The 26,734-nt window shown below is 39.6% G+C and overlaps 4 protein-coding genes across 5 annotated transcripts in view; 2 read left to right on the forward strand and 2 right to left on the reverse strand.

The window, feature by feature from the left end:
- pibf1 (progesterone immunomodulatory binding factor 1) overlaps positions 1-3,490 on the reverse strand; it is a gene marked incomplete in the record, with an annotated part of 20,121 nt that extends 16,631 nt beyond the window's left edge. The window contains 5 exon segments of the mRNA XM_042225468.1: positions 143-276; positions 1,568-1,687; positions 1,783-1,981; positions 2,655-2,755; positions 2,917-3,490. Of these exon segments, the coding sequence (XP_042081402.1) occupies positions 143-276; positions 1,568-1,687; positions 1,783-1,981; positions 2,655-2,755; positions 2,917-3,183 (821 nt within the window).
- An 89-nt stretch (positions 3,491-3,579) lies between these two features.
- Positions 3,580-11,594, forward strand: dis3 (DIS3 exosome endoribonuclease and 3'-5' exoribonuclease). The gene is made up of 21 exons (XM_005914201.2): positions 3,580-4,096; positions 4,944-5,101; positions 5,308-5,504; positions 5,629-5,702; positions 5,836-6,003; positions 6,150-6,311; positions 6,495-6,608; positions 6,761-6,898; positions 7,077-7,223; positions 7,360-7,476; positions 7,566-7,667; positions 8,867-8,931; positions 9,038-9,122; positions 9,280-9,407; positions 9,506-9,592; positions 9,728-9,884; positions 10,155-10,369; positions 10,514-10,682; positions 10,758-10,916; positions 11,015-11,137; positions 11,279-11,594. The coding sequence occupies exons 1-21, from the start codon at positions 3,878-3,880 to the stop codon at positions 11,345-11,347; spliced, it is 2,853 nt and encodes a 950-aa protein (XP_005914263.1). The 5' UTR covers positions 3,580-3,877; the 3' UTR covers positions 11,348-11,594.
- Positions 11,595-11,661: 67 nt separating this feature from the next.
- bora (bora aurora kinase A activator) lies at positions 11,662-16,373 on the reverse strand. 2 transcript variants are annotated; one of them, XM_005914204.3, is made up of 12 exons: positions 16,200-16,373; positions 15,774-15,928; positions 15,571-15,677; positions 15,372-15,417; positions 15,195-15,273; positions 15,021-15,065; positions 14,853-14,909; positions 14,478-14,746; positions 14,004-14,166; positions 12,964-13,526; positions 12,736-12,867; positions 11,662-12,431 (listed from the first exon to the last, which is right to left on the reverse strand). In XM_005914204.3, the coding sequence occupies exons 2-12, from the start codon at positions 15,921-15,923 to the stop codon at positions 12,411-12,413; spliced, it is 1,632 nt and encodes a 543-aa protein (XP_005914266.1). In that variant the 5' UTR covers positions 15,924-15,928; positions 16,200-16,373; the 3' UTR covers positions 11,662-12,410. The 2 variants fall into 2 exon arrangements, with proteins under 2 accessions (XP_005914266.1, XP_042081411.1); XM_042225477.1 differs by lacking the exon at positions 16,200-16,373 and adding an exon at positions 16,028-16,184.
- Positions 16,330-21,070, forward strand: mzt1 (mitotic spindle organizing protein 1). The gene is made up of 3 exons (XM_005914203.2): positions 16,330-16,641; positions 16,785-16,930; positions 20,613-21,070. Exons 1-3 carry the CDS (start codon positions 16,590-16,592, stop codon positions 20,634-20,636), a joined length of 222 nt encoding a protein of 73 aa, XP_005914265.1. The 5' UTR covers positions 16,330-16,589; the 3' UTR covers positions 20,637-21,070.
- Positions 21,071-26,734: the final 5,664 nt, after the last annotated feature.

A 26,734-nucleotide genomic window follows, 5' to 3' on the forward strand; every position in this document is an offset into this window, starting at 1 on the left:
GCATTTTTTCCCCATGTACTGTTTAAAAATTGTGTTTCTGGGACAAGGACAGAGCCTAAAATATGTACTGTGGCCTTCGTAGGAAATATAGAAAGCTCATAAGCTGACCTCTGATTAGCAAATGTCACATAAGCAAACACACCGTTTGATGTTTGGGTAGTTTTCTCTGCGGTAGTCGCCATCTTGGATCTGCTGTTTGGTGTCAGCCAGTTCTAAGGTCAATCTCTGGCTCCTCATCTCCAGCTCTGTACGCAACCGCCGCTCTTCCTCGTAGCTCTTTGAGGACACATGCACAGAAAAGACAATACTGATAATACAAGAAGCACCTTATCTACTACGACTATTATTATTATTATTATTAGCATTATCATCATCATTATTAGCATTAGCATTATTATTATTAGATGTGATAAGACACATTCCCGCATTCAGCACGAGGTGATGCGCAATTTTACAGCCAGACGTCTCCAAATCACAAACCGAAACCTTGCCAAGAAAATAAGGCATCCGAAAGAAATACTAGGAATTCTGCTACTAGTATTCCTTGGACACTGGAAGGAATAATAACGAAAAACTGAAAGATTAGGATTTCAGGAAGAATCCAGTCCAGGCACTCAATGTAGGAGCAACTGATAAAAAGGCCTTTGTTTTTAGTGAGCTAGAGGAATTAGAATATGTACACTAGCATGTATTGGCTTGCGTGTTCTTCAGGGTGCGGGATGTCTACATTTTTTTTTAAATCACCTGTCACACAGCAATGTTTAGATGCCCTGTGGCATTTTCATCTTAAAGCATCTCTTGCCAAGAAGAGAATTAGGACAGGATATTTTCCACAGTTTTCCCATTCTCAGATGTCCCGAACACAAGGAAATAGTCTGCTTTTAAGACATCCACACTACTGTTAGTACTCTGTGTGGGTAATACAGGCATGCTGTTTGGATAGTGCACATGTGGAAGCACACATGATATCCACTCAGTAATGCAGTACAGGAATATTACCTGTACTATTTACAATCTGTAACAAAGCAACAGCATGCCTACTTTTTACTATGGAACCGTCAAGTTAAATACCAGCATGTCTGGTCCGACTGTGTCAGACATTTGCGTTCTCACATTCACCTCCTTAGGGTGAAAACTACTTAGCAAACATCCCTCCAGCAGCCCGAGTCTGAATTCATGACATTTTTTTGGCATATTATAACCCTGCTGTCAGCATGACACAGCATTTTCTCATCATTGTGTCATGCATGCCTAAGGGGTGTCTGGTAGTAGTATTGACTGTACTGTTTTTGTTTAACTCACACCAATATCATTCTCAACACTGCAGTTTTTAACATGACCATTGAAAAGTCGCTACGATTGACGCTTTTAGCACATCTTGACCATCTGCGATCTTTGTTTTTACATTTCCTAAACAAGTGACTCAAAGTCTGAGTGTTTCAAGTATGTTTCTTTAAACATAACAAAAGAAAATAAAGACAAAAAAGAACAAGTGTTTGATATGCTACGCAAACAATTATGTGAACACGTTGCACAAGTGCTGCTAGGTTGGGTTTGTGTGTTTTACCTCAATCAGTGTCTTCATCTTGGTTCTGTGCATACCCAGCTCTTCTGTCACACTGCTGTCCTTCAGACTAAGCTCAACCAGCTGGGCCCGCAGAGGAGTCACTACCTCATAGAAACGCATCTAGGGACACAGCACAAAGAAAACGTCACCTTGTTTCTTGATTTCTTTATATGTTGTCCTTTCTAATGACCAATAGAAGACCACCTCATACTCACAGCTACATATTCCTGTATAGATATTTTGTCCTCAGGAAGACCACGAAGCTCCTGGTATCTGTCCTGGGAGAGGTCCAGATCCCTGAGAGATCTCCTCAGTTCTCCAGCCTTCTCACACAGTTGTCGGTTTGTCTCCTCCAGCTGCTGCTGCCTGAGCAGGATGGCCTCCATCTCCTGCTTACGCAGAGCCTGCTGCTTCCTGGTGATGACAGCCTTTTTTTAACAAAGTTGACATTTGACCTCAGCAGCTAAATGATGGGACGGAGGGTATATGTAGTTGTATTAGTTAGAAATTACATTACAATGCACTATAGAAGCTCTGCTTATGCACGTTAAAGCACACATAATTGTGTACTTTAACATGCATAACACGCAGGTCCTCTTTCACTGCATCCATCAATCTTCTCTGTGGTATTCCTGTTTTCCTCCTGCCTGGCATCGCCATAAGACCCTGACCTCCAATCCCAGATCCAACAGGATTAGAAATGGTTCAGATTAAGCAGTTTGTATACAAAATTAGAAAGGCAAGGTTGACATGGTTTAGACACGTGCAGTGCACGGATAACTGATATAATTGTCCGATATATCAATTATCACGTACGTGTCAAAACCATGTCAACCTTGCCTTGTTGGAAATACTGCTCAATAGCCTGAGCTGTATATGCATTTCTTGCTCCCAAACATGACACTGATGCTACAAAGGGCACAGGGCAGACACAACATCCTTGTGTGATGTAATACAATGAGATATGGGGGCAGGGGCCACGTCTATAAGAGTGCTGCTTTATATGCACACATAAAGACTTAAGTCTTTATGTCTCGGAAAATATAACTAGTCATGAAACCCCTGCTCTGGTTGTGTCCTTTCTCACCTGTTCTCCTCCTGAGTAAGTTTCAGCTGGTTATCCAGTCTTAGGACCAACACTTGTTTCTGATGCAGGGCGTCATTCAGCCTCTCCTCCAACTCCTCAATCTGAAACACCAGATATTTTATTATAGACGCTTGAATTCAATCACAAAACTATTACTGCAACAATGATGCTGCAGTACCAGGTCGTTTTTCTCCTAACCAGGGGAAAAGTTACACCCAGATATCTACAGAAACACTGCCTCCATTTCCCACCCCAAGTCTACCTTTGACATATGATCGGCCTTCATGTTGTCTATGATGAGATTCTTCTGAGACAGCTCGATTTTAAGCAGCTGGATGTTGTGCAGCAGCTCCTTCCTCTCGATCAGCTGGCGGGTCACCTTCTGGGAGCCGTTCCGCTGCTCGTCGGACGAGGAGACATCCTCGGTGGTGGGCACGGTAGTCTCCAAGCTGATGTCCTCAGACTCTAGGTCCAAAGAGCTGGAGACGTTAGCTGCAGTCGGCTTGAGATGCTGCTTCTTCGGAGGCATTTTGTATCGTTTTGAATCCTGATTCTGACTCCTCGGTACCTCTCTGGCTAAACCGCTAAACACTGGCAACCAGCGTTAAACAAGGAGGACATGAACTTCATGCTGAATTGCAGTGACACCCCGGACTCAAAAAGAGAAGCCACAGAATTGTTTTTGTTTTCAAGGGTCCCGCTCTGAGCTGCCTGCTAGCCGCCACCGGCTCGATTTCTATGTGGGTTCAGCTACAGCGCCCTCTGTAGTAATAACCGTGAAGTGCAATCGCCACATAGTTCTCTGTACGTGATAACGATACACCGTCGTGCAGTACCCCCTCCTAACACGGGGGTCGCTATAATAATGACAGCGACAAATAATTCAACTGCTTCCTCTAAGAATTTGTTTTCAACAAACAATTAGATGGCCAGCCAAAACTAACTTCTAACATGTATAATATTTTACACAATGCTGAAAAATAATTTTGTGTTCTTCGACATAACATGATATTTATTTGACATGATTTCTAAATGCAGAAGATTATAAATGGGAATATAAACGATCAAAAACGCGTAAAGTTAGACGCAGCGTTTTTCTCAAAACCTTTGGAAAGTTTTGTCGGGCCAAAGAGGTAGTTTACACATGGGGAGCTGAAGGCTTACCATCAGTTGGTAGCAGAAAACATCTGAATTTTATCTGTTTTCGGTTTATTATCGTCATTATGTTGAAGTCTAAAACCTTCGTTAAGAAGACCCGGTCGGGTGGGGTGATGAAGGTAGTGCGTGAGCATTATCTGAGGGATGATATTTGGTGCGGGAGTGAAGTTTGCACTGAATGCAAACAGGAGTCCACGGTGCTGCAGAAAGACGCGTGTATGGAGAGCAGTCTCTGCTCCTATCCACATTATCTGGTCCCTGACACCAATGTGGTGCTTCATCAGGTAGTAAAAAGTGACATCAAATTTCTTCAAACAATTCAATATGGTAATCTAAACGTGTAAGCTTTGACTTCTCTTCCCTAGGCACATAGTACAAGTTTGTGACTCAATTACTGCGATGATGCCCCTAAAAGTACAGTATACTATAGAAGAAGCACGAATCATGGCTGTGCTCGAGGTAGTAGATAGTAGAAGATGCGAGTGACCAGAATGGACAGGATTAGAAATGAGTACATTAGTAGGACAGTTCAGGTTAAGCAGTTTGCATACAAAGTTAGAGAGGCGAGGCTGAGGCTACAGAGTTGCTAGGCAGCAACAAAAGAGAATATGCCAGAGCAGTTTCATGGATTGAATTAAGGAAGACTTGCAAAGGATGTAACAGACAGTTTTAGGATAGGGTGAGATGATCTGCTTTGGGGGCCCCTAAAGGGAGTAGTCACAACAAGAAGAAGAAGACACAAAAAGCACAAACTGGGGCCATTAAACTTATGTTATTGACAAATAACACTTTTTCTGGCCAATGTCAATATTTTCCTTTTTACACACCTATATATCTTTTTCAAAAGTGACCTAACAGAGAGATCAGCAGATATAGTAACAATTACAGATTCAATACAAATTTAATAAAAGTTGGGTTTTTTTGTTTTTGTTTTTACTGACTTGAGTAGTGATCAGTAGTGACTGTTTGCCTATTATTCAAGAAAAAAGACTGACCATATTCAGAAAGTGTTTTTTGGCCAGTTCTTATTAACCAGTTGGAACAGATATCTGACATCAATTTAGGTGAAAGAGATTCCTTTTAAGCATTGCACCTGATTCCCTAACACTTTGTGTACACTTTGTCCTGCAGATCGATATACTGGAAGATCCTGTGATTTGCAATGTGATTATCCTTCAAACTGTACTGCAGGAGGTGCGCCACCGCAGTGCACCCGTCTACAAACGCCTGAAGGACATTATACACGAGAAAGAAAAACGCTTCTACACTTTTACCAATGAACACCACAGGTAGAGAAACACTGTTGGCATTTTTAACATCATAATGACATCCAAATTTCACAGTATTGTCAAAAATAAACACACACAAAAGTAATAAGTAGAAAGATCTTTTTCTTCTTCAAGGTATCAGATCACTTTAAAAAGGCATGAAACTGTATTTTACTTTGAAGCTCGATACCTTATTTTATCCATCCTTATAATTCCTGCTCTTCCAGAGATACATTCATTGAACGTGAACCAGGGGAGAGTGCCAATGACCGAAATGACCGGGCAATTCGTGTAGCAGTCAAATGGTACAGCCAGCACCTGAAGACATTTGAGTCTGACACAGATGGTCTCAAGGTGGTCCTCCTCACCAATGATCAAGGGAACAAGCAGAAAGCACAGGACAACGGCCTGCTGGTGTACAAATGTAATGTATCACATTTTCAGCAAGAAAAGACCTTCTAACTATGTTCTTTTAAATTTAATCTAATTTTAAATGACATCAGCTTTAACAGTTTGTAATTAGAATACTTTTTTTAATTTTTTTATAGGTGAAGAATATGTCAAGAGTCTGATAGCAAACCCTGAGCTTGTGGATCGCCTGGCCTTGTCCAGTGATGACAAGGTAAGCTAAAATTGTTACATACAAAAGTCAGGTGTCTGTACCTGAACTTGAATCTGTTTCTCCTGTTTACATATCTCATTTTCTTTTTAACCTAACCTCTTTTTTTTGGTATTCTTTGTCTCTCCTCCATCAGAATGAAATTACTAGCAGTAAAGTGTTATTTCCAGAGCACCTTCCCCTATCCAGAATCCAAACAGGAATTAAAAGTAGCTCCTTCCTCCAAGGCACCTTTAGGGCCAGCAGAGACAACTATTTGGAGGCAACTGTGTTTGTCCAGGGAGAGGGAGAAGACGGCACAGAGGTGTGTGTGTGTTTGTGTGCATGTACATCTGTCTGTGAATATATAGTTCTGTTGATCATGTCGAACAGTCTAAGTTTGTAATTTTCTGTGCAAATAATCGTGAAAGAATGCTGAAAGCTCTCTACGGTCCTTTTATTTGTTCACAGGTTCTCATCCAGGGTCTTCAGAACCTCAACAGAGCAGTGCATCAGGATGTGGTTGCTGTGCAGCTTTTGCCGCGAAGTGAGTGGGTGGCACCGTCCTCAGTTGTCCTTCAGGATGAAGGCACCGCAAAGGATGATGAGGATGCTGAAGAAGAGGAGGGGAAAGTAAGTTTTATGGAAGAAGATGGTATTAGATAAATCTGTATATTTGCTTATAGTTGAGTTGTTTGCTTTTTTTATTTCTTATAATTTAGTTGGAATATAATTTAAAATAAGTATTGGTGTAGATGTTTGAATGTATAAAGGTGTCTTAGAGTGTTATTAATAATCTCCTTGTTGTTTGAGCAGTTGAGAACAGCTGCAGCCGAGGCAGCGAGGAAGCCCACTGGCAAGGTGGTGGGGATCATAAAAAGAAACTGGAGGCCATTCTGTGGCATGCTGAATGTTTCCCAAATCAAAGAGGTACGTTAAAGCTGCTCAATAATATATGGAACATTCCTCAAAATTGATATGCGTCTTTGACGTAAATTAATACAACTTAGTAGTTACAGATAGTTTTGTGCTTCCTCTTATTGTCAGCACTGACAATCCCTATTCTTTTCCTGTTCTTTCAGTCCACTCGGCATCTTTTCACCCCAGCAGACCGCCGTATCCCACGCATCCGCATTGAAACGCGGCAGGCATCCACACTGTCAGGCCAGAGGATCATGGTGGCCATTGATGGCTGGCCCAAAGACTCCAGATATCCAAATGTGAGTTGGAATCTCTTCAGACTGTCAAATAATTGGAACCTGCATATCTACTTACCATTTCTATGTTAAGTTTAATATAAAAAATTAGCACAACATTTACAGGAAAATATAAAATTCAAGGAATACCAATTTGTCCATGGAAACATTCTATTTTATTATTGTTATTTTTGTTATTTAGGGTCATTTTGTACGCAGTTTGGGAGGTGCAGGGGAGAAGGACACAGAAGAGGAGGTGCTGCTACTGGAGCATGATGTCCCTCATCAGGCTTTCTCCCAGGCAGTACTCAGTTTCCTCCCTAAGATGCCGTGGGCCATCACACCAGAGGTAACATTTTTTTTTTCCTTAAGATAAATGGAGCACAGGTATATTATTTAAGTCATCAGTTGGTCCATCAACCTATAATTTGACAGCATGCACATATACAATTGTGCATAAATGAATGTAAATGTATGTGGTGCAGGACATGATGAAAAGGGAGGACCTGAGGCCTCTGACAGTTTGCAGTGTGGACCCTCCAGGATGCACAGATATAGACGATGCTCTGCACTGTAGAGAGCTGGAAAATGGAAACCTCGAGGTACAAATACACTATTAGTAAAAGTACTTGTGTCTGTAAAACTGTACATGCGAGTCTTTTGATGTACTATCCATGTTCGTTTGCAACAGGTGGGCGTCCACATTGCTGATGTCAGCCACTTCATCAGACCTGGCAACGCTCTAGACAAAGAGGCAGCCAACCGTGGCACCACAGTGTACCTGTGTGGCAAAGTAAGAAAGTCCACCTCGCATGTTCGCATCCTTCATTGATGCGTTTTAAACCACGATATCAAGAGCAGTACCACAGAAGAGAAAAAGGAAGCACTCTGCTGACAACTATTTTAAGCAAACGGCTTAAAATTTGTGTTGAACTGGCCAGCATGACAGCTCTCTGTATACTACATCATTTTTTGCAGGGGCGTCTTCACATGTACTATCCTATGTGCAAAAGGTTAAGTGTTTACAGAAAAAGAGAACACTCAGATAGTGCTGTAAACTTAAAACAAAGTCTTGAATTTTATCTTAGAAAAAAAAGTGGGCTCAACTCAAAGTAGTTTAAAATCATCAAATGACACAGCCAATGGCTTTGTTGACATTTAGAGGTTTTCGTGAATGGCTTAAGAATTTAAATTGATATCAGCTTCTGCTGATACACAAGAGAAAAGCAGGTGAGCCAGGCTGATATTAACAATATTTCCACAGAATACACAGGTGTTCCTGTCCAAATTAAATTTCTGCCTTATGAATTAATTAGTCAGGTGAAACAATTTAGGACTGAAGTTAAACTCTTTTACTTTGGGAGGAAGTAGAAGTGAAATATACTTTCTCTGTAGCACCTTAACCTCTTCGATCTCAATGTTTTGTCACAAAAGTCAGCTAATGCGATGCAGTTTCATCAGTCCAGGAGAAATCTTAGAGTGCGTTGATCTCAAAGGGACTGGGCTGGCTTTTGTCAGTATTTTATAACATTTAGTAGTGCAACTGGAACTTCTCACAGAACATGCCATAATACATCACCTTTTTCATCCATAAAATCCAGTCCAAATCCCTGCAGACCTCCATTCATCCGTTCCATGTGCACAGCTTTTGTTTTACCAAGTCGAATGTAGCTCCTGCTCCCTGTCACTCTGCATTTTTGGTCTATTTTTATTGGTCACATAAATATGTGTCACACCGAATGTACGTAATACCGTGCTGATTTCAAAGTTTGATTGTGCGATTGCTCTCCGGTCTTCATGCTTGCATTGCACTGTGCTGTGTTTTCCTCAACACTGCAGGAAACTGTGAAAACAAGCTTATTAGGGCCCTTTCACTTAGAAAATGGCTCTAATAGTAGAAGCAAATGAGTAAATTTCTTCTTATTTGTATTTTATTGAAATCATCTGATCATGTTTGATTTTTAACAGTGTGTTTAATTTTTTATCTCGCAGAGGATAGACATGGTTCCTGAACTGCTCAGCTCCAATCTTTGTTCTCTGCGGTCCAATGTGGACAGGTAGTGACACAAACACATACATGCGGCCTTTTCCCATTAAATGAATAAAATGAATGTACTTAGACTGTTTGTGTCTAATTCTGGTTCTTTTATTTGCTTTCACCAGACTCGCCTTTTCGTGTATCTGGGAAATAAACCACAAGGCTGAAATTCTAAAGACTCGATTCACAAAAAGTGTTATTAACTCCAAGGTATCGTGCCAACACACACGGACAGTTAGCATTTTGTTTTTTACATTTATACCTTTTTTTTAATGTTACCATTTTGTGTTAGATTTTATGCAATAATTTTGTTTCTGAGTAAGGTTTATTATTACTATTATTGATGATTTTCTTTGTTTTGGTCCAGGCATCTTTGACCTATGCTGAGGCCCAGATGAGGATTGATGACACCAACAAGAATGACGATATAACAAAAAACCTACGGGGTCTGAACAAACTAGCTAAAATCCTCAAGAGGCAGAGGATAGAGAAAGGGTAAAGACCAAAGTGAAAGAATAGTAAAAAAGAAAGGCAAAAAGCTGGATATTTAGACTTGTTGTAATTCACATGAATCTCATTTTGATATCATTTAGGGCACTGACACTGTCCTCTTTAGAGGTCCGTTTTCACATGGACAGTGAAACCCACGACCCCATTGATCTTCAGACCAAGGAACTCATGTAGGTAACTTTGAAAAGGAGCACTCTGCAGAATCCATTTCTCTGCAGAAGCCTCTTTTTGTCTTCATATTTTTCAGCGTATGAGTCATGCTGTGTTTTTAATGAGTGTAAATAAAATCATCTCCTGTTCATTAGGGAGACAAACTCAATGGTCGAAGAGTTCATGTTGCTGGCCAATATTTCAGTTGCTCAGAAGATTTACGATGAATTCTCAGAGTGCGCTCTGCTGAGGAAACACCCAGCACCACCTCCGTCTAACTATGACATCCTAATCAAAGCTGCAAAGTCTAAGGTGAGCAAAGGAAAACAGTCATGTGAATTCCTGCTATGAAAGAAGAACATTGTGTCAGTAAAGCAGCTTTAATTCAAGATCCTGACTAAGAGCATTTTTAATTTGAAATAGTTTTGTGGGTTTCTCTCACATTGGAAAGCAACTGCATAAGTCTCTGCTTCTAGTTGAATCACAGCAGTACATTAAGTAGAAAAACTAGTAAATATGGTTACGTTTTTAATAGGAAAAATATTTTAAGGTGTCAACATTTTTGTTTCCAACTCCCATCAGGAGGTCGAGATCCACACAGATTCAGCAAAGGCACTGGCTGACTCGCTTGATGCAGCCAAAGTGGATGGATTCCCATACTTTAACACGCTGCTGCGCATCCTGGCCACTCGCTGCATGATGCAAGCCGTCTATTTTTGTTCTGGCATGGACAGCGATTTCCATCATTATGGTCTCGCCTCGCCCATTTATACGCACTTCACGTCCCCTATCAGGAGGTATGAAAACAGATGTTCTACACATCTTGGCAAAATATGTGTACGTCAGGCTTTTCTAACAAAGAGATGTTCACAATTGATTATGGATCAGTTGTTAATATACTCTTTTGTCATCCGGTTTCATGGTTTTTATCTTGTGCTCAGGTACGCTGATATCATCGTGCACCGACTGCTGGCAGTGGCTATAGGTGCAGACACCACCTACCCAGATTTAATGGACAAGCATAAACAGTCTGCTCTCTGCAATAACCTCAACTACAGACACAAAATGTCTCAGTATGCACAGCGGGCTTCTGTGGCCTTCCACACACAGGTAAACGCATATCAGCATCTGAACTGTGTGAACTGGCTGTCTTTGCTTCATATTAAAACCCCTTTTTTCCTGCAGTTGTTCTTCAAGAGCCGAGGAATACTTAATGAAGAAGGATTCGTTCTGTTTGTGAGGAAGAACGCAATCATCGTACTCATCCCAAAGTTTGGCTTGGAGGGAACGGTGTTCTTTGACTCAAAAGACAAGGTTTCCCCAAACATTGTGTTTGAGGAAGAGGTATAAACACCTTTCTCTTTTTAAATTTAAAAGCAGTCCGCTATGCATAGAAAGTCAGTAAGGTTTAACATGGTTTTTGTTTTTTTGCACGTGTGTAGGGTCCCACTCTGTCTGTAGAACAGCACAAGTTCCACATATTCGACAAGGTGAAGGTCACCATCAGCCTAGATGACTCCAATATTCAGCACCAGAAGATCCGCATGGCTTTGATTGAACCAGTGGTAAGAAAGACCAAAACTGAACTTTTAACAGTTAAAAGTATTCAGAATAAATTGAATACTATTAAGATACAGATTTCAGTCAACCATGATAAGAAAATGTGCTCGTTTTTTCCCTAGAAATAAAAGTTTGTTTTATTTTAGATCCCTGGTGTGAGTGTCCCACCCCCAGATACCGAAAGACCAGCCAAGAAACAAAAATTGGACCGCTGACCCAGGAAGGAGCTCTTGGTTTTCACCTAAACCACATGATGTTCCAGCTTGGACTGTTTGATGTATTGATAAAGTTCAGTTGTTTTATTTTGCTTTTAAAAAAAATAAAATAAAATAAAAATCTCTTTTCTAATGAGTAAAATTTTGCTCTTATGATTTAAAACATTTGTTGGAAGAGTAAGCTGTCTTACATATTAAAGGTATTTTAATGATAGTCATTAAAAAAAAATTTTGTTTTTGTTTGTTCTTGATGTACTTCTCAGAATTATTTTCAAACATGATTTGAATGGAGTCATAAGCCAAAATATTGGAAGATTTCACCATTTGTTTAATTAAATATTAGAAGTTTACAGTTTTGTTTTACTTTTATTCCTTGGGTTGATTTAAATTATTAGCAAATAAACACCCTGTGCAGAGGTCCGTAAAACAACGTGTCCTGAAGCCAGTCAAAAAAACCAAACTTGAACGCAACTTAATGTAACAATAATCCAGAAACTGAATTTAACTATTAGAAACAGAGCGAAGAAATGGCTCAGTCAGCTTTTAATTCATTAGTGACATTATTCAGTGCATCAGACTGTGATATAAAACAACTCAGTATCAAAACAACATGATAAAAAAAAGTTTTATAAAAATCATAAATACAGCTCAGATCTGATGTCGCCAGAAAGTCAACATATATCCAACACCAAATGAAAAGAAAACAAACCTCCCCAAACAACAAAAATGGTGCTAGGATCAATACAGCTTTCAGGAAGGTTATCGTTGTGCAAGTTGAATGCAGACTTGATAGTTTTATGCTGGTTTCAAAAGTACATCTGTCTGTGGATTAGACTTCCCTTTGATAACCTGTGATTAAAGAAACTGCTTCCAGTCAGGTAACTTGTGAAACCCCACGGTTGTATTCATACCTCATTTAACAGTTAACACAATTCAGTCTAACCAAACATATTTACCATAAATGCTTTAGACATAGTGTAAACCTTGTTGTATTTGATTGCAACATATTAAGCACATGCTTTCACTAGAAGAAGAATCCCTTTCAATCCATCTATCAGTTGCCTCAGTGGTGAGGAAAAAACACCTGAAAGAGAAGAAACTTAGTTTTAATGAAAGAAAAAGAAAGGATATACAATGTACACACTAGAGCACACTTCAGGGTTTTCTGTTACACGAACATGTGGGCATTGTTTAAAGTGTCTAATCTTAAGTTTTTCTTAGTGAAGAGTTGCTTAAATTTTATTAAACAATGGATGAAAAGCAATTTTTAAAAAAAAAAAAAGCATCAAAACTTAATGCGGATAATAACTAATAGTTTTAGGAACAATTAGATCTAAAGGCACAAACTCAAATATCCACATTCTTGTGATTGTGTGTAAAGTCAGTACCTTTACTTTAGTGTGTCGAGTGACTTGGAAGGCATCTTCTGCCATGTGTGAACTGAAGAATTCTTTGTCACAGTCTTTGTTGGTGCCATCAATAAGACTGACTGCTGAGGTAGTGTTATAACCGCTGTCCACCTGAACATGTGCAAAAAGCAGTCAATCAGAAATATTCTGTTACCCAAAACATCAATATGAAATGATCCTTGCTGGGATTAAGCTCTTTTTACAAACCTGCATGCTAGAATCGTAGCGTATGCTGCTTCCCTCTGCCAGGAGAGACACAAACATATGAGAGTTTTCTGTTGCTGATGCATTAACCATGCGAGAGCTGGTCAGCTGCTCGGAAGGCCCCACACCTTCGTCCTCCTCATACTCGAGCCTCGGTTCAATTTCTGTCTCCTTGCCTTCCTCCATTTTCACAGGTTCCATTGGGTCCACGCCAACCCTCTCAGTGTTGGTGGGGTGAGAGTCTTGTGTCAGGGGTGATGATGAATCTAATTCCATAGAGGGGAAAGAAGAGCAAGTGGCAGAGGGGAGGGGTTCTTCAGCCACCTCATTGTCTGGGAGCTTAGGGTTGAGGATCGGTGAGATGAGGGGAGGGGAAGCCCAGCAGCGGCCTCTAGGTCTGGGCCTGGGTCGAGAAATGCGCTGGGGTTCATTGTGGCAATGGAGCTGGTGTGGGGAGCAGCTACGAATGGGAGAGCAACCCTCAACAAATGGACTCTCACTGCAGGAAGCGACTATATCCAAGGGGGCACCACGTGGGGTCAAACAGCTCGGCTGGTTCCTCTCAGCTAAAGAAAGAACACAGTAACAATTACTTGCCTTTTTACCAACATTGTGTCTTCTCAGTCACATATTCTTTATTGGATCATAACATTCCTGAAGCACGACCCCATTCAGAAGATAAAGACACATCTGCCTCGATTACCAGTTGCTAATTTAATGTAAAGACCAAATTATAGGTGTTCTTCTTGCTGCAATGCAACTTATTCTGCATTTTATAATATCACCAACTAAACACATGGAGGCATCACCACCATACTCAAAGGATTATGTATTATAGAGGAAGATTTAAAACTACTAGCTGGATGAAAACTGTTGACACACACAGACACACACACACACACACACACACACACACACACACTAAATACAAAACCGTGTCAGTGTGGATGTAGCCTTAGCCAATATTTCTCCAATTTAGATTTGTTTGGATATTAAAATTTTAGTTACAAAGTGTAACTAGTGTTTTAGTTACAACTGTGTACCTGAGCCAACAGGTGTGCGTTCTGCATGTGCAACAATAGGAGAAATTGTGGGGGAGATGAGGCCAGCAGGAGAGGACCTATCACGGAAGAGAGGACTGTCGATGCTGCCAAGGCTACAATCCCGGAAGCGTCCGTGCTGGATGGGACTCGAAGAGAACTGACCCTAAAATAGCAATAGAAATTTTATTTATATAGCACATTTCATTACGTGTAAACTGCTTAACAAAGAAGATAAAAACCTGTGTAGGCTCACAATCCTTTAAGGCAGCAAAAACACAAAAACAAATCAACAGCAACTATTTAATGTAAGCCTGGGTGAAGGCTAACAGTGTCAATGTTCATTTTCCTGTTATTAAAATTATTCGTTGAGCAAAATATGATCTCTAGATGCATTTTTTCTCTTGAATTTTATGCCTAAAATAAATAGTTTGGGTAACGGTTGTGTATATGAAATCTCTACACTCCTCTACTCACTGTAGAAGGCGTCGGAGCTGACAAACCACAGGCCGAAGGGGAGGAAAAGATAGCAGATACAGCTTCTCCCTCAGAACCTTCAATGCAGTCTCCTCTCTTGGGAGATGGCTTTTCCTGACCGGCATTGCCTCTCTCTGGACTTGGAGGGCTCGAGCTGTCTGAGCCACTATAACTATTTTGGCCATCAAGGAATAGTTTTCGTCGCAAGGAGGAGCTGCTCAGACTCTCCTGCACTGGATCACACACCTCTTCATAACGGTAATATTCCCCTGTGAGGAAAAAACAAAAACAAAAAACAGAAACAGTGACTTGACAGCAGATTGTTTGATTTTCTTTTTCTCACTATGATCCTGTTGGTGTTTAGTCAAGGTTTACCTAGAACTTTCTCCAAATCAAAAGCCAAAGGCAATGTAAGGGTTGTCTGACATCCAACTGTAGATCAAAACACACAAAGTTATGTATATATATATAAAAAGTAGGTAAAAGAAAAAAAAAAAAAGGCAAAACAGGTTAAAAAAAGAAAAAAAGAAAAAAGTAACCAACCTGAAATTTTTTCTGGCTCCTCTGCAATCATTGCAGACATTGAACCTTCAACATTAAAAATAAAAAAAGTTTTTACAAAACCAGAGTTTAACAGAAATCTATGGATAAAAACAGAATAAATACAAATACAAAACCTACAAGAATTAAGAAGTAACAAACGATAAGACAACTTACTGTTCTTAGAAATCTGAGGGACTTTACGGGTCTCTGGTGCCGCCCAGGGGGAAGGGACAATTATTCCTTTGGTGAAAAACTTTATTGAAGACAGGATAATGACATCAGTACAAAGGGAATCTATAAATTCTGGGTACACTAAAGTCTGTATCATTAGCAAAGATGACATTTGGTTACCTGCTCAATAGCATTCTGACGTTTTTCCTCAATGTCCGAATCCGTCCTAAAAGAAAGACCACTCACTTTGATAGAGTCTTTAATAAGCTCCCCAGGTTTAATACATAGAGGAGGTATTAAAATCACAAGATAAAACAACACAGATCTTCCTCAAAGAATTTCACATTTGTCACAGTGTCAGCCGTATTACATCACTTACCTTGTCTGACTGAGGTAAAAAGATTGCCGCTGAATTTCCTCTGGGTCTATGTGCACTGGTAGGAGACTGGCCATTTCATCAATAGACCAGTTAAACTTAGGTGGAGTCTGGGTAAATTAAACAAGTCTAAAATTATTAAGAGACTACATCCACTCATGAGTAAATGATTTGAGTAGATGATATGAAGTAAATTTAAAACTTACAGCTTTACAAGGTAGGGACTTAAATACAGATGGACTTGGCACCAGCGGTTCGCGAAGATGGTGATAGTCGTTTGGACTTTCAAAGGGGTTTCTAATCGAGGGCCTGCCTGGAGTCTCTGGAGTGATCTGGATCTGAGCATGGTCCCCCATTTTAGCTGACAAGAAATATCCAAGTCGGGATGACGATAAATGACAATCCAAACACAAAAAGACACTAAAATTATTTCGTTGTAAGATTTTCCGTTTTGCTCTACCTCTAGTACGTTGGCTACATTACTTCCTCTGTTTCTATAGCGTTAACAAACCTTCGAAGGAAGCAGCTTTTAAAAAGAGGATTTAGCTTCACACATTTCACTTCACCTCTAAGTTATTTATACATTTACGCAAGAACTAAATAACGTTTGCCTTACAACTGTTGGTACTTACAATTGTGAATGAGCCGGAATTCTAACAGCAATATTCATTGAAACGCCAGCAGCAAACAATCAGCAGAGAGACCAGTTCAAACGTTTTTTAATTTCGCCCACAAGGCAGGCTAGCCAATAGAATCGTCGCAGGAAGCTCGCGTAACCAATGAAGAATTTCATGTCGTCACTTCCTTCAGCACACTTTCGCGAGTAGCGGCAATGAGCGCTGTCAGCTAGCTAGGATCTTATATTGACCTTTACGTGATTGTGCTAGCCTGGTTTTTGCTGATTCAATCTAAATGTATACGAAACGCCTGAAATCTGGCTGATTTTTTTGCGTTGTGTCTCTAAATCTTAATTTGTCAGCCACTTGCTAGCAAGCGTTGGCTAGCTATAATCATCCATCACTATGGCCAGTGCAGCAAACGCAAATCTAAACGCAGTACGGGAGACGATGGACGGTAAATATGACATTTCTGCGTGTAGTGTTTTGTGTATTTGTGTAATAGTTGAAAATTCATCTTAAAAAAAAAATATATATATATATAGTACGTTTTAGCATGTGTGTCATAGCTGTGTCTGTTTTTACTTCCTCCCCCAACAGTGTTGCTGGAGATCTCCAGGTTGCTCAACACTGGCTTGGATATGGAGTCTCTGTCCATATGCGTGAGACTGTGTGAGCAGGGAATCAACCCAGAAGCCCTTTCTGCAGTCATCAAAGAACTGCGGAAAGCTTCCGAGTCCCTCAAGGTACAGACACAGCCTCCCTTAAAGCTAATCAGCTCACATTGTATATACATGTAGATAATTTACTGAGCCAACAAGGAAATTATTGTTAAAGCGGCAGAAGGATACAAATGGTATAATCTACAGCATTATTAAAGGTACCACAGGCTTATACTTGATTCCTTGTTAGGAAAGGTAGTGCAACATGAATCCAGTCTGGGTCCTTTCTGTATGACGTTTTGCATATTGTCTCCAGGTACTCGCAGTCCACCCACAGTCCAGAGACATGCATGGGGTTAGGTTAATTTTGATTCCAATTTGAACACAGGTCTGTCTGCATTAATTTTGCAGTGGCAAAAGAACATGTACACTATAAATCTGAGAAATCACAGGAAGAAGGTTTGATATCTCTGCCATCTTGTTTCACCTTTTTTCACCAGTTATGTAAAGGAGACTTGTAGAGTTTTATAGAGAACAGTAGGAATGCTTTTTTTTCTTTTTTTTTTTATGGACGCAGAGTCAGCCCTCTGTAGTTTGGAATGGAGTGAGTTGGCCATAATGGTAAGCAGTTTGTTCAGTGACCTCCTGTCCCTCATTGACTTAAATGACTCCAGATTCCAGCCAATGATGGTTCCAAACTTGTGGGTTAGTTTGTTGATCCTGCTGGCATCTCTGGCACTGATGCTGCCTCCCACTGCTAACTGAATTTGAGCTTAGAAAGTCCGGTCTGCTCTTATCCTTCTTGTACATAGCATCACTATTTATCCTCCAGACCAGTCTTTCATTCAAGTGAACACTCAAGTTACCTGTCCACCGTTTTACCATCCTTACCTATAACGTTAATGGGCTTCGGTGCATTATTTTTATTTTTATTTTTTTTTAAATTTCCTCTAAAAGTCAAACATCTCTTTTGGAAACCAAGAGGAAGAGGTGATTTCTGCGAGACCATTTGTTTGAAATATGTTAAATATGCTTGAAACTATGTGTTTAGAAAAATACTAATACTTTTCACAGTGGCAGTCACTTGTCTTTGTGAATCGGTCCAAGTAGTAAAATTCTTTGGAATTGTTAGCCTGCCTGCCTATCAGATTTGCTTATCAGTTCTCATGGCGCTGGAGGAGGAAAATAGTGACACAGTCTACAGCATGGATCTAAACAATACTTTAGTTTTAAAAGCCAGTGCGATGGTAAATTGCAAACTGTGTCCAGGACAAAAACAAATGAATTTTGCTGCTAATTACAGATCTTTACAAGCACCCGCACAGACGACATGCTAACGCTAATCTAGCCAAGAACCCAGAGTGATGTTAAAGCTGAGCGAATGCTGACCCCAGCCCAGCATACTTTGTGTTCATACCTAAATACTAAAGAAAAATACCAGAGCAAAGATCATATGCGTGTCTTCAGTAGGATAGGGATTTGTTTCTGTGTGTGGGACTGTATAGGTTTATGCTGTTATATAATATGAGATAAAATTCTATAATTATGAAACAATGAGTTTCAGGTCATTTTATGGAGAAAACTTTCTCCTGGGAATAATTAAGCAACTTAATCCATTATGTTTAAGAAAAGTGTTGTGTGTAATCCCTCAAATATGTAATACCTGTTCTTTTTATCATCACACCAGCCAACCGAGTCTTTCCAGACTTATTCAGATGTTTAATTGATGTCAATACTAAAGCGAACACCAGCAATGGCAGTGTGACAGGCTGAAAGGTGAACTGCCTGCAGCAGCTGTGTGTGTGAAGATAACATCTGAAATTTAAGAATGTTTATAAAGATGCGGCCTGGTGTAGGGTGACAGAACCTCTTTTTCCATTGCAGTTTTACTGAGATATGCCGACACAAAGTAAGAAAAACACCTGATTTTAAAGCATTATGGGCATATTATTAGATTTGCACAGATATAACAATCAATATAATCACAGATTTCCAACGAAGATTATTTTGCTCATTGAAAGAGGCTTAACATGTCGTCCAGAAAATAAACTGTGGTCATTTAATGCATATCAGGATATTAAGTACTAGATAAAGTTCTCTCCTAACCTGCTGCTATTGGCCCCTTTCAGATATGCTCTGCTGCATCTATAATCTGTTGGCTTCCTGTCTAAAAGACCACCCCAGTCAACTTGCAAAAAAAGTCATTACTATAAGTGAGCCTTTGTAACATTTTTTTTATTCATATCTTTCAACAGAAGTCTTACTGCATGCAGTTTCCTTAACAAATAGAAAATACCATAAACAGTCATAGCACATGCAAAAAGCATTTTGTCCCATTTACTCATTTCTAATTTTCAGCGTTTCTTGTGTATGTTGCATTTTCCCTATTCCCCAATTCCAAAGAGAGATCTCTTTTTCTCTTACTCAAAATCTCTCTCTCACACACGCACACGCACACACACATCTACCTTGCTTGGAGAACAAAAATAAAAAGCATGAAGAGCAAATGTGGTCAGTGCTCAAGCCCACAAGCAAACAAATCTTTGGTATTGATGATAAATATTCTACACGTGTCCTTCAGTGTCATGAGGCTACTGTGAGTATGAAGCTGGGAGGAACATTGATCTAAAAGCGACCTACTGTACACTTACTGGCCACTTTATTAGGTACAACTGCTCAAGTCCTCAATACAGCAAACATCTTAACCCATCACATGTTTGCGTCTTGATGTATTTAGGCAGACATGTAGAGATGGTCAAAATAACCTGCTGAACCTGAAACCAATTATCAGAAAGGTGATTTAGTTGACTTTGAGCACAGGATAGTTGTTGGTGTCAGACAGGCTGGTCAGAGTATTTTAGAAACTGCTGATCTACTGGGATTTTCCTGCCATGAATCCCCAGACTGCTTTGAGCTGATAGGAAGGCAACAGCAACTAAAAAGAACCACTTGTTGCAACAAATGTATGTAGAAGAGCATCTTTGAACGTATAATGTGCTGAACATTGAAGCAGATTGCCCACAGCAGCAGAATACCACACTGGGTGGCATTATTGTCAGCTAAGAACAGGAAACTGAGGCTACGTTTTGCAAAGGCCCCCTGCCTTTTATCAAGAATTCAGGACGCTGGTGGTGGTGTAATCGGGTTGGATGTTTTCTTGGCACTCTTTGGGCCCCTTAGTGGAAACCGGACAGTATTGTTGATGAGCTTATCCATCCCTTTAATGACCAAAGTGTGTTATCTTCATTTAACAGAGCTCAAATAATCCAAAACTGGTTATTTCACTGTATTCAGATGGCACCCAGATTTACCAGATCCCAGTAGAGCATCATAGGTGTGCAGCTGACAAATCCACAGCAACTGTGTGATGTTAGTATGGACTGAAATCTCTATCTGTGCCTTGAAGAGTTATTTCATAGAACCATCCCGGTTCTATCAAGGTGTGAGTGTATGTCAGAATGACAGACAGTACAGACTGAGAGGTTTAGTTCTGGTTGGTCTGTTAATTGTGTTGATTTCACTTACAGTTTTCTGTTTGTGCTAAATTTAAAAAAAACAAACAAAAAAAACCTCTTTGGTTCTTATCGCAGAGACTGAAAAACCACATCAAAGGTAATGTGTGATATTAATTTTGAGGCAGCCTTTGTGTTTTCCTCATCTTTTCCCACCCATTCATTTTTTGTTTGGCAAAGTCTTATGCTTTTTACTGGTAAAAATATGAGTCGTGATGATGACTAACTAGCATTTTATTTATTTTCTTTTTCAGGCTTCCGAGAACTGTACAAACTGAAGATAAAAACAGATCACTTAAGTTTTTGGACCTTTTAATGGGATCGTGCCTCCTACCTGCAAGTGTACATACATGGGATCGCCAGCCAATCAGATTTGTCTCCGTTTTGGCACTGTGTGTCTAATTGGTGACTAATGTGCTTCTCTTTTGTGTTTTTAATGTAGTCTTCTCCTGAAATGAGCTCATACGCAACCATTCTGTCTCAAATATAGACATACTCCATGCGTTTCCTGTTACTTCAGGCTATAATTGACTTTCTGCCTTAATTTGAGTGCGGACTCGATTTCTGATCATTAATTTGTTTTTGTTTTTTAAGATCTATAATATATTGTGAATTGTTTTAGTTTTGCATTTCTGTTTTTTCTCAACTTTTGCCATTTTTGTTTTACATGTAGCAGATGAAGTGTAAATTAAAGTGTTACAGTGAGCGGCCACCAGGTGGTGTTGTCTTTCTTATTACAGTCAGAGGTCTTTATCGCTGTTGGGAAGCTTGCACAGTTGTAATTTATTCCACCAAGTTTTTCCTACTGACTCACCATTTCTGTGATTTTAATCAGGTACTTTTTAAAATCACATTTTTTTCACATTTTATTTCTTTATTTTTGTTTTATGTTGAGCCAGTTTTCAAAATCCATCCCGATGAATTCATAGTTGCACCCCTTCACCTTTTATTGGGAGGTTATCTTTGTGCAGGATTTTACAAAGGAAATTATTTTTCCTGTCAGACTGGGTGAAAAGGAAAAGATACTGGCGGAACATTGCACAGTGTAATACAAAAACAGACCGTGCAGGACGCACTTCAAAAACGAAGACTTGAACAAGGGTCATTCTTTACAGCAGGATGCACTGTTGCTCTGAAATCTTTCCTCCTTTACGTCTGTGCTCTATTCTCAAAAATCATTGGAGAATACTGCAAACTTGCCCCTCCCCCCCCCCAAAAAAAAAAAAGAAAACACATCTTTGATCAACAAGGAATAAAACTCCTAAATCACGTACAAGCACATGCATTGTTTTGTTTTTGTCCTGTCTTTAAAATAGATCTATTCATCTTCGAGACGAGAGAAAATGCTGAGAGCAGGGAACATTCCTCCACAGGCCATATATAGGCTAGAGGAGACCTCTTATTCACACAGGCTTTTATCAGTAGCTTGTCTGTGTCCCCTTATGTGTGAGAGCTTAGGTGTTCATGCAGTGCTGTAGATGTCTACAAATGAGTAGCCCCTAAGCCATCTGACAGTAACACCTCACCGCTCACAGGCACGCCACAGAGAAAGCCAGCGATTGAGCAGGAGAGCACGTGTGTGTGTGTAAGCATTTCTGTCTTCTTCTGCTTTGTCTCGCCATCTTGACTGACAGGCTCCGAGTCTAAATCTCTGTACTGCTGCTTTGATCTCCTAACACAGTATCTCTCTGTTCTTCTTTACCAACACCGTGTTTAACCACGAATGAGAGACATACAGACTCGATACGGTGGCTCTGCTTGATAGTCCGTAAGCCAAAACAACCCCAGGTCTCGGTGGGGGGTGAGCCACAGGAGATGCTGATGAAGGAAGACCAAAACCTGGAATCTTTTTCTTTTACAAAAGGAAAATTGTTATGCACGGCTTGATTGGCTACTATGGGCATGGGATTCGGGATGTATTGCCCTCTGTTTGATGTGTTTGAAGGTTTCTCCTCATCCTAGCAGCTACTTTGATCTCTGTTAAACAAAATATTCCCAAATCCCACAGTCCTAACAGAGATTAGCGTCCATATATGCATGAACATCTAAGAGGTGTTCAACTAGGGCACTGGTCAGGTCACATGACTGTATCAACTTAAGAGGCGAGCGGGTCCTCACGTAAAAACTTCTAAAGGTGTTTATATTTGTATGTCTGATAATTATCCAGGGCGAGGATTATTTTTTCTGATAAATGAGGCCAGTCTCATTTAAAAGTGAAAGATCTATGTGCAGCAATTACAGTTCAGGTGTGTGCAGTGGATATTAGGAAAATAATTAGACTGGACTGATTAGAAGGTCTCTAAGTAAAGGGAGAGATGGTCTGTTGATGTTTTTCCAAACCTAAATTACAGCAATATTGGCGTATGAAAACAACTACAGTGGAGAGACTAATTTAAAGCAGAGTTTAAACAAAAGTCAAAAATCTCTGTGTGTTCAGGTCACTAATTACCTTCAGCAATAAATAGGCTGGGGTGAGGCGTTCCCTACAGAGACGTGGCTTTGTTTGTCCATGAAGGCTAGAATTTTTGGTTTAAAAGAAAACATCATTTTTGACAAGTTATTAAAATTGTGTGGTAGTGGTAAGAATTAAAAAAAAAAATTAATTGAGTTATAAAAGAAGAGACAAAGTTCACTATTTGAAATATTCTATGTCTAACAAATGTTTTACCACCACTAAGATACTTGCATTTGCACAATCCACACAGTGATGGGAAGTAATAGAGAAGTATTCAAAGTCCTTTTTTTCAGTAATTTAAATGCGACTTTATACTTCTGCTACAACATTTCAAGGATTAGGTTTAAAACCTATAATATCCACATAGCTTGCGTTAAAATGTGTTTTACATGAACGCATAAGCAACTGGGATCCACTTAACGTACAGTAATTTTGGCTCCTTTTTTCTGTATGGGAATATTTTTAGGTTTCAAGTTAATTTTGCTAGTAAGTATTATCTTTTGCTGTGCAGTGGCCACTATGGTCTCTAGTACAGGATAATGGCACTTAAATTTTTTAAAGATTCTCTCGAGACTATTGCTTTAATGGCATCAACTTGTTTTAGAGCAAGTGCCATGGGACCATAAGCAGAAAGCAACAGTTTTTTGTGGGGTTTTTTTACACGGTGGTGGGTTTGGTTATTGTTTTAAAAATGTTTATCCATTCCATCTCACAGCTATCACAAACTATTGATCATAACAGTACAGATTGTGCAGTAGTACATTAGCCTCAATAGCAGCACTCCAGTATTGTTTGAAGTAATATTTGTAGAGCAGATCCTTTACTGGTAATTGGTGTACCTACTTAAGTAAGGATAACTTAAGCAGGAAATTAAAACGGTTCTTCTAACACTGATTAAAAAAAATGTCATTACTAAGCAGTGGAGCATATCCTGGAGGTCTGTATTGAAATGATTGATTGATTAATATTTCTGTAACGGTTTGAGCCTGTTTGGCCCTCATCCTTCCGCAAGGTGAAGCTCCACTGACTGTATTTGCCCCAAGAGGAGTTCTGTGACCTTGTTAGTGATTTTGCCAATGCTCCACCGCTGATTAAATACTGGGCACATTTTTAAACCTTAAGATTATACTGTTTAGGTTCCAATTCAATTACATAGCAAGGAAATTGGATCATAAACTCTTTAAAGGATCGTTAACAATCATTAGACAAGATAATAGCATGGCAATCAAAATATGTTTAAAAAAAAAAAAAGCAAAAAACTTCCAAAGTCTTTTAGTGACTTTGTTGTTTTTGGACATTTTCCAAGATGATTAATTTGGAAATGATTGATTTACAGTTGTAATTAGCTGTGCTCTGCATAGATGCATAATAATCGTATATCTCCCTGCTTGTTTTAAAGTATTAATTGGTTTCATTAACAAAAGCAGTTAATTGAATAACAATTAACAAAGTTGATGATGGTATCGGCAGCGCATGCAAACTCCCTTGTGTTTTCCCTGTGATGATAATGAAACCACCTTTTTATCAGATTGAAATTTTGTGTGTTGGACTATGTAATGACTAATATGATATTGAGCTTATTAGTTTATTCGAGTGACTCACTGAGGCGTTAAGCTGGTACTGAACACTTTGTGTTTAACAGGTAGGCACCATATGCTGCCTTAATCAGACATTGGAATCACATTTGGTTGTTAAATTGTCTTCTAATAAAAGCAGGTAGTAAAACAACTTGTGCTAATTCAATTTCAGGAGAGTTTTTCTGGAGTGAACAGCTGTTTCTGTTTGCTGGATTGCTTTAACAATCTCCCTCTCCTCTTTCTTATTTGTAAGGTTTAACTCCAACAGCTTGTTTGTTCTTCAACTTTTCTTGTAGAAAATAGAGATGGAGGGTGGACGAGCTGTCCACTCTCCTTAAAAGAAGACAATGCCAGGCATATTGTAGTGACAGCTTGCATTGTGTGTGCGCTTGTGTGTGTGTAAGAGAGAGGGAGAGAAAGGAGAAGGGAGATGGAGAGTATGCGTGTGTGTGTGTATATTAGAAAAACAGAAAAATTTAGAGAATGTGTGCACGCGTGTGTGTGTGTGTGTGTGTGTTTGCATGTGTGTTACAGTGACAGCTTGTATTCTACGTGATTAATGATGTGCTGTGTGACTTGATAAGTGCTTCGGAGGACCAACGCTTGTTTCAATTAGACCTTGTGAAGGTCGCGACGCCGCGCCGGCCTCTCATTATCATATCCATAATCAATCCACATTATCATAGGGGAATGTGGAATGGATGTGTGATATCTTGGTCATGCACACGCACACGCTCACAGGCACCTAATGACATACCAAAACACAATAACATACTCTCTCACTCACAAGAGCACACGCACACTCTTCACTCCAAGTTGATTTGAATCATGACAGTGGCTGTCGGAACGGATTGTCTGTTCAGATTAAGTGTATGTTTCTGAGAATTAAGCAGCATTGATGGTGGTGGCATTTCAGATCCCCACTGCAGACACAAATGCCAAAACATCATTCTGTCATTACCCCCCTCCTTCTCTTTCACACAAGCACATATATGACCACACACACACACACACTTAACTAGGACCCTGGGGCATTTTTAATAGAGGCGAAGTGATTCGTATGTTTTTACTCCTCTAATGAGAACAGATTGAGTGGTATTTACACTTCATCGGCTGATCTAACCACCTACACATTTCCCTCATGCTTCTGCTGCTCACTGGCCAAAACAGACATGTGGAAAGGACCAGAGCTTGGCTTTCAAACAGCGACACAACATGAACATTATCTTTGTCTCTTTGGCTCATGGTGGCAGCGTGGCAAGATAAATATGAACTGTTAAGAGAAGAAAACTGCAGCCAGAATTGGGATCTTAAAGGAAGCTGCGTGTATTTGATTCAGGCAATGAAACGGCAAGGAAAAAGCATCTTAAACTGGATTTAAATCTCTGGCGAGCTCGTTGTTCTGGCGGGGGCAACTCACTTGGGATCTGACTGTTATTTCCTAGGAAATCTTTAATATAATCAATAAGTCCGCCGAACATAACAAACATTTAAACAAACTAATAAGGATTATATAATACAATAAAAATAAAGTGAGGGAAATGTTGGAGGTTAAAACTTAAATTATAATACTACTGGTGCAATTAGAGGTCCTGAAGAAGATATTAAACATTAATTAACTCAGTAGGCTAATATTCAGTGAAGGGAGAATCTTCCCAGGCGGTCAAGATAGATAGGCTGAGGAAGAGGAACTTAAAGCACTTCAAAGACTAAGGATACCACTGATTTGGCGTTTCACTGCTATGATATTGTCAGATTTACAATTAAAAAATGTAAGTATTTTATTCCATGCATTTTATTCTAGTGAGTTTAAAAACTATGCTGCTCGCATAACCCAAAAAGATAATTACGTTGGAGAATCAGGTGTGTTGTGCTCATAATGGATAATTTAGACTTCAAAATAAATGAGGACCACGCTGTACTTCTCAAGATCTGCGAGCAAGCTTTGATTAACATTAGAGTGAAGTATGAATTAGTTTTCCTGTGTGTGCCACACTGTGTTTTTATACTTGAGTGACTTGAGTATTGGGCTACTTCATTGTTTTCTTTTCAGGGGAATTTAAGCACAATAGCTGCTGTATGAATTAAACCCATGACCTTCCTGTTGCGAGACAAAGTCACTTCCCACCAGTTCATCCTGCAGTGGTATTCTCTGGTAAAATGAAAAATGTAATTAAACTGTAACCTAGCGGTGCAGTTTATAGGTGCGAAGCTTTCCTCTAGGCTGGCATATTACTCATCAGGTCCTTGTTTATACCGTTGTGCAAAGTTGACTGAGTTCATCATAGATCAGCGAATCTATAAGCCTATCAGATGATGGCTAAAAACGTGCAAAGCCCTGCCC

This window comes from Haplochromis burtoni, unplaced genomic scaffold (genome assembly GCF_018398535.1).
Source record: "Haplochromis burtoni strain Fernald_Lab_line unplaced genomic scaffold, NCSU_Asbu1 Contig_7, whole genome shotgun sequence".
NCBI classification, from domain to species: domain Eukaryota; kingdom Metazoa; phylum Chordata; class Actinopteri; order Cichliformes; family Cichlidae; genus Haplochromis; species Haplochromis burtoni.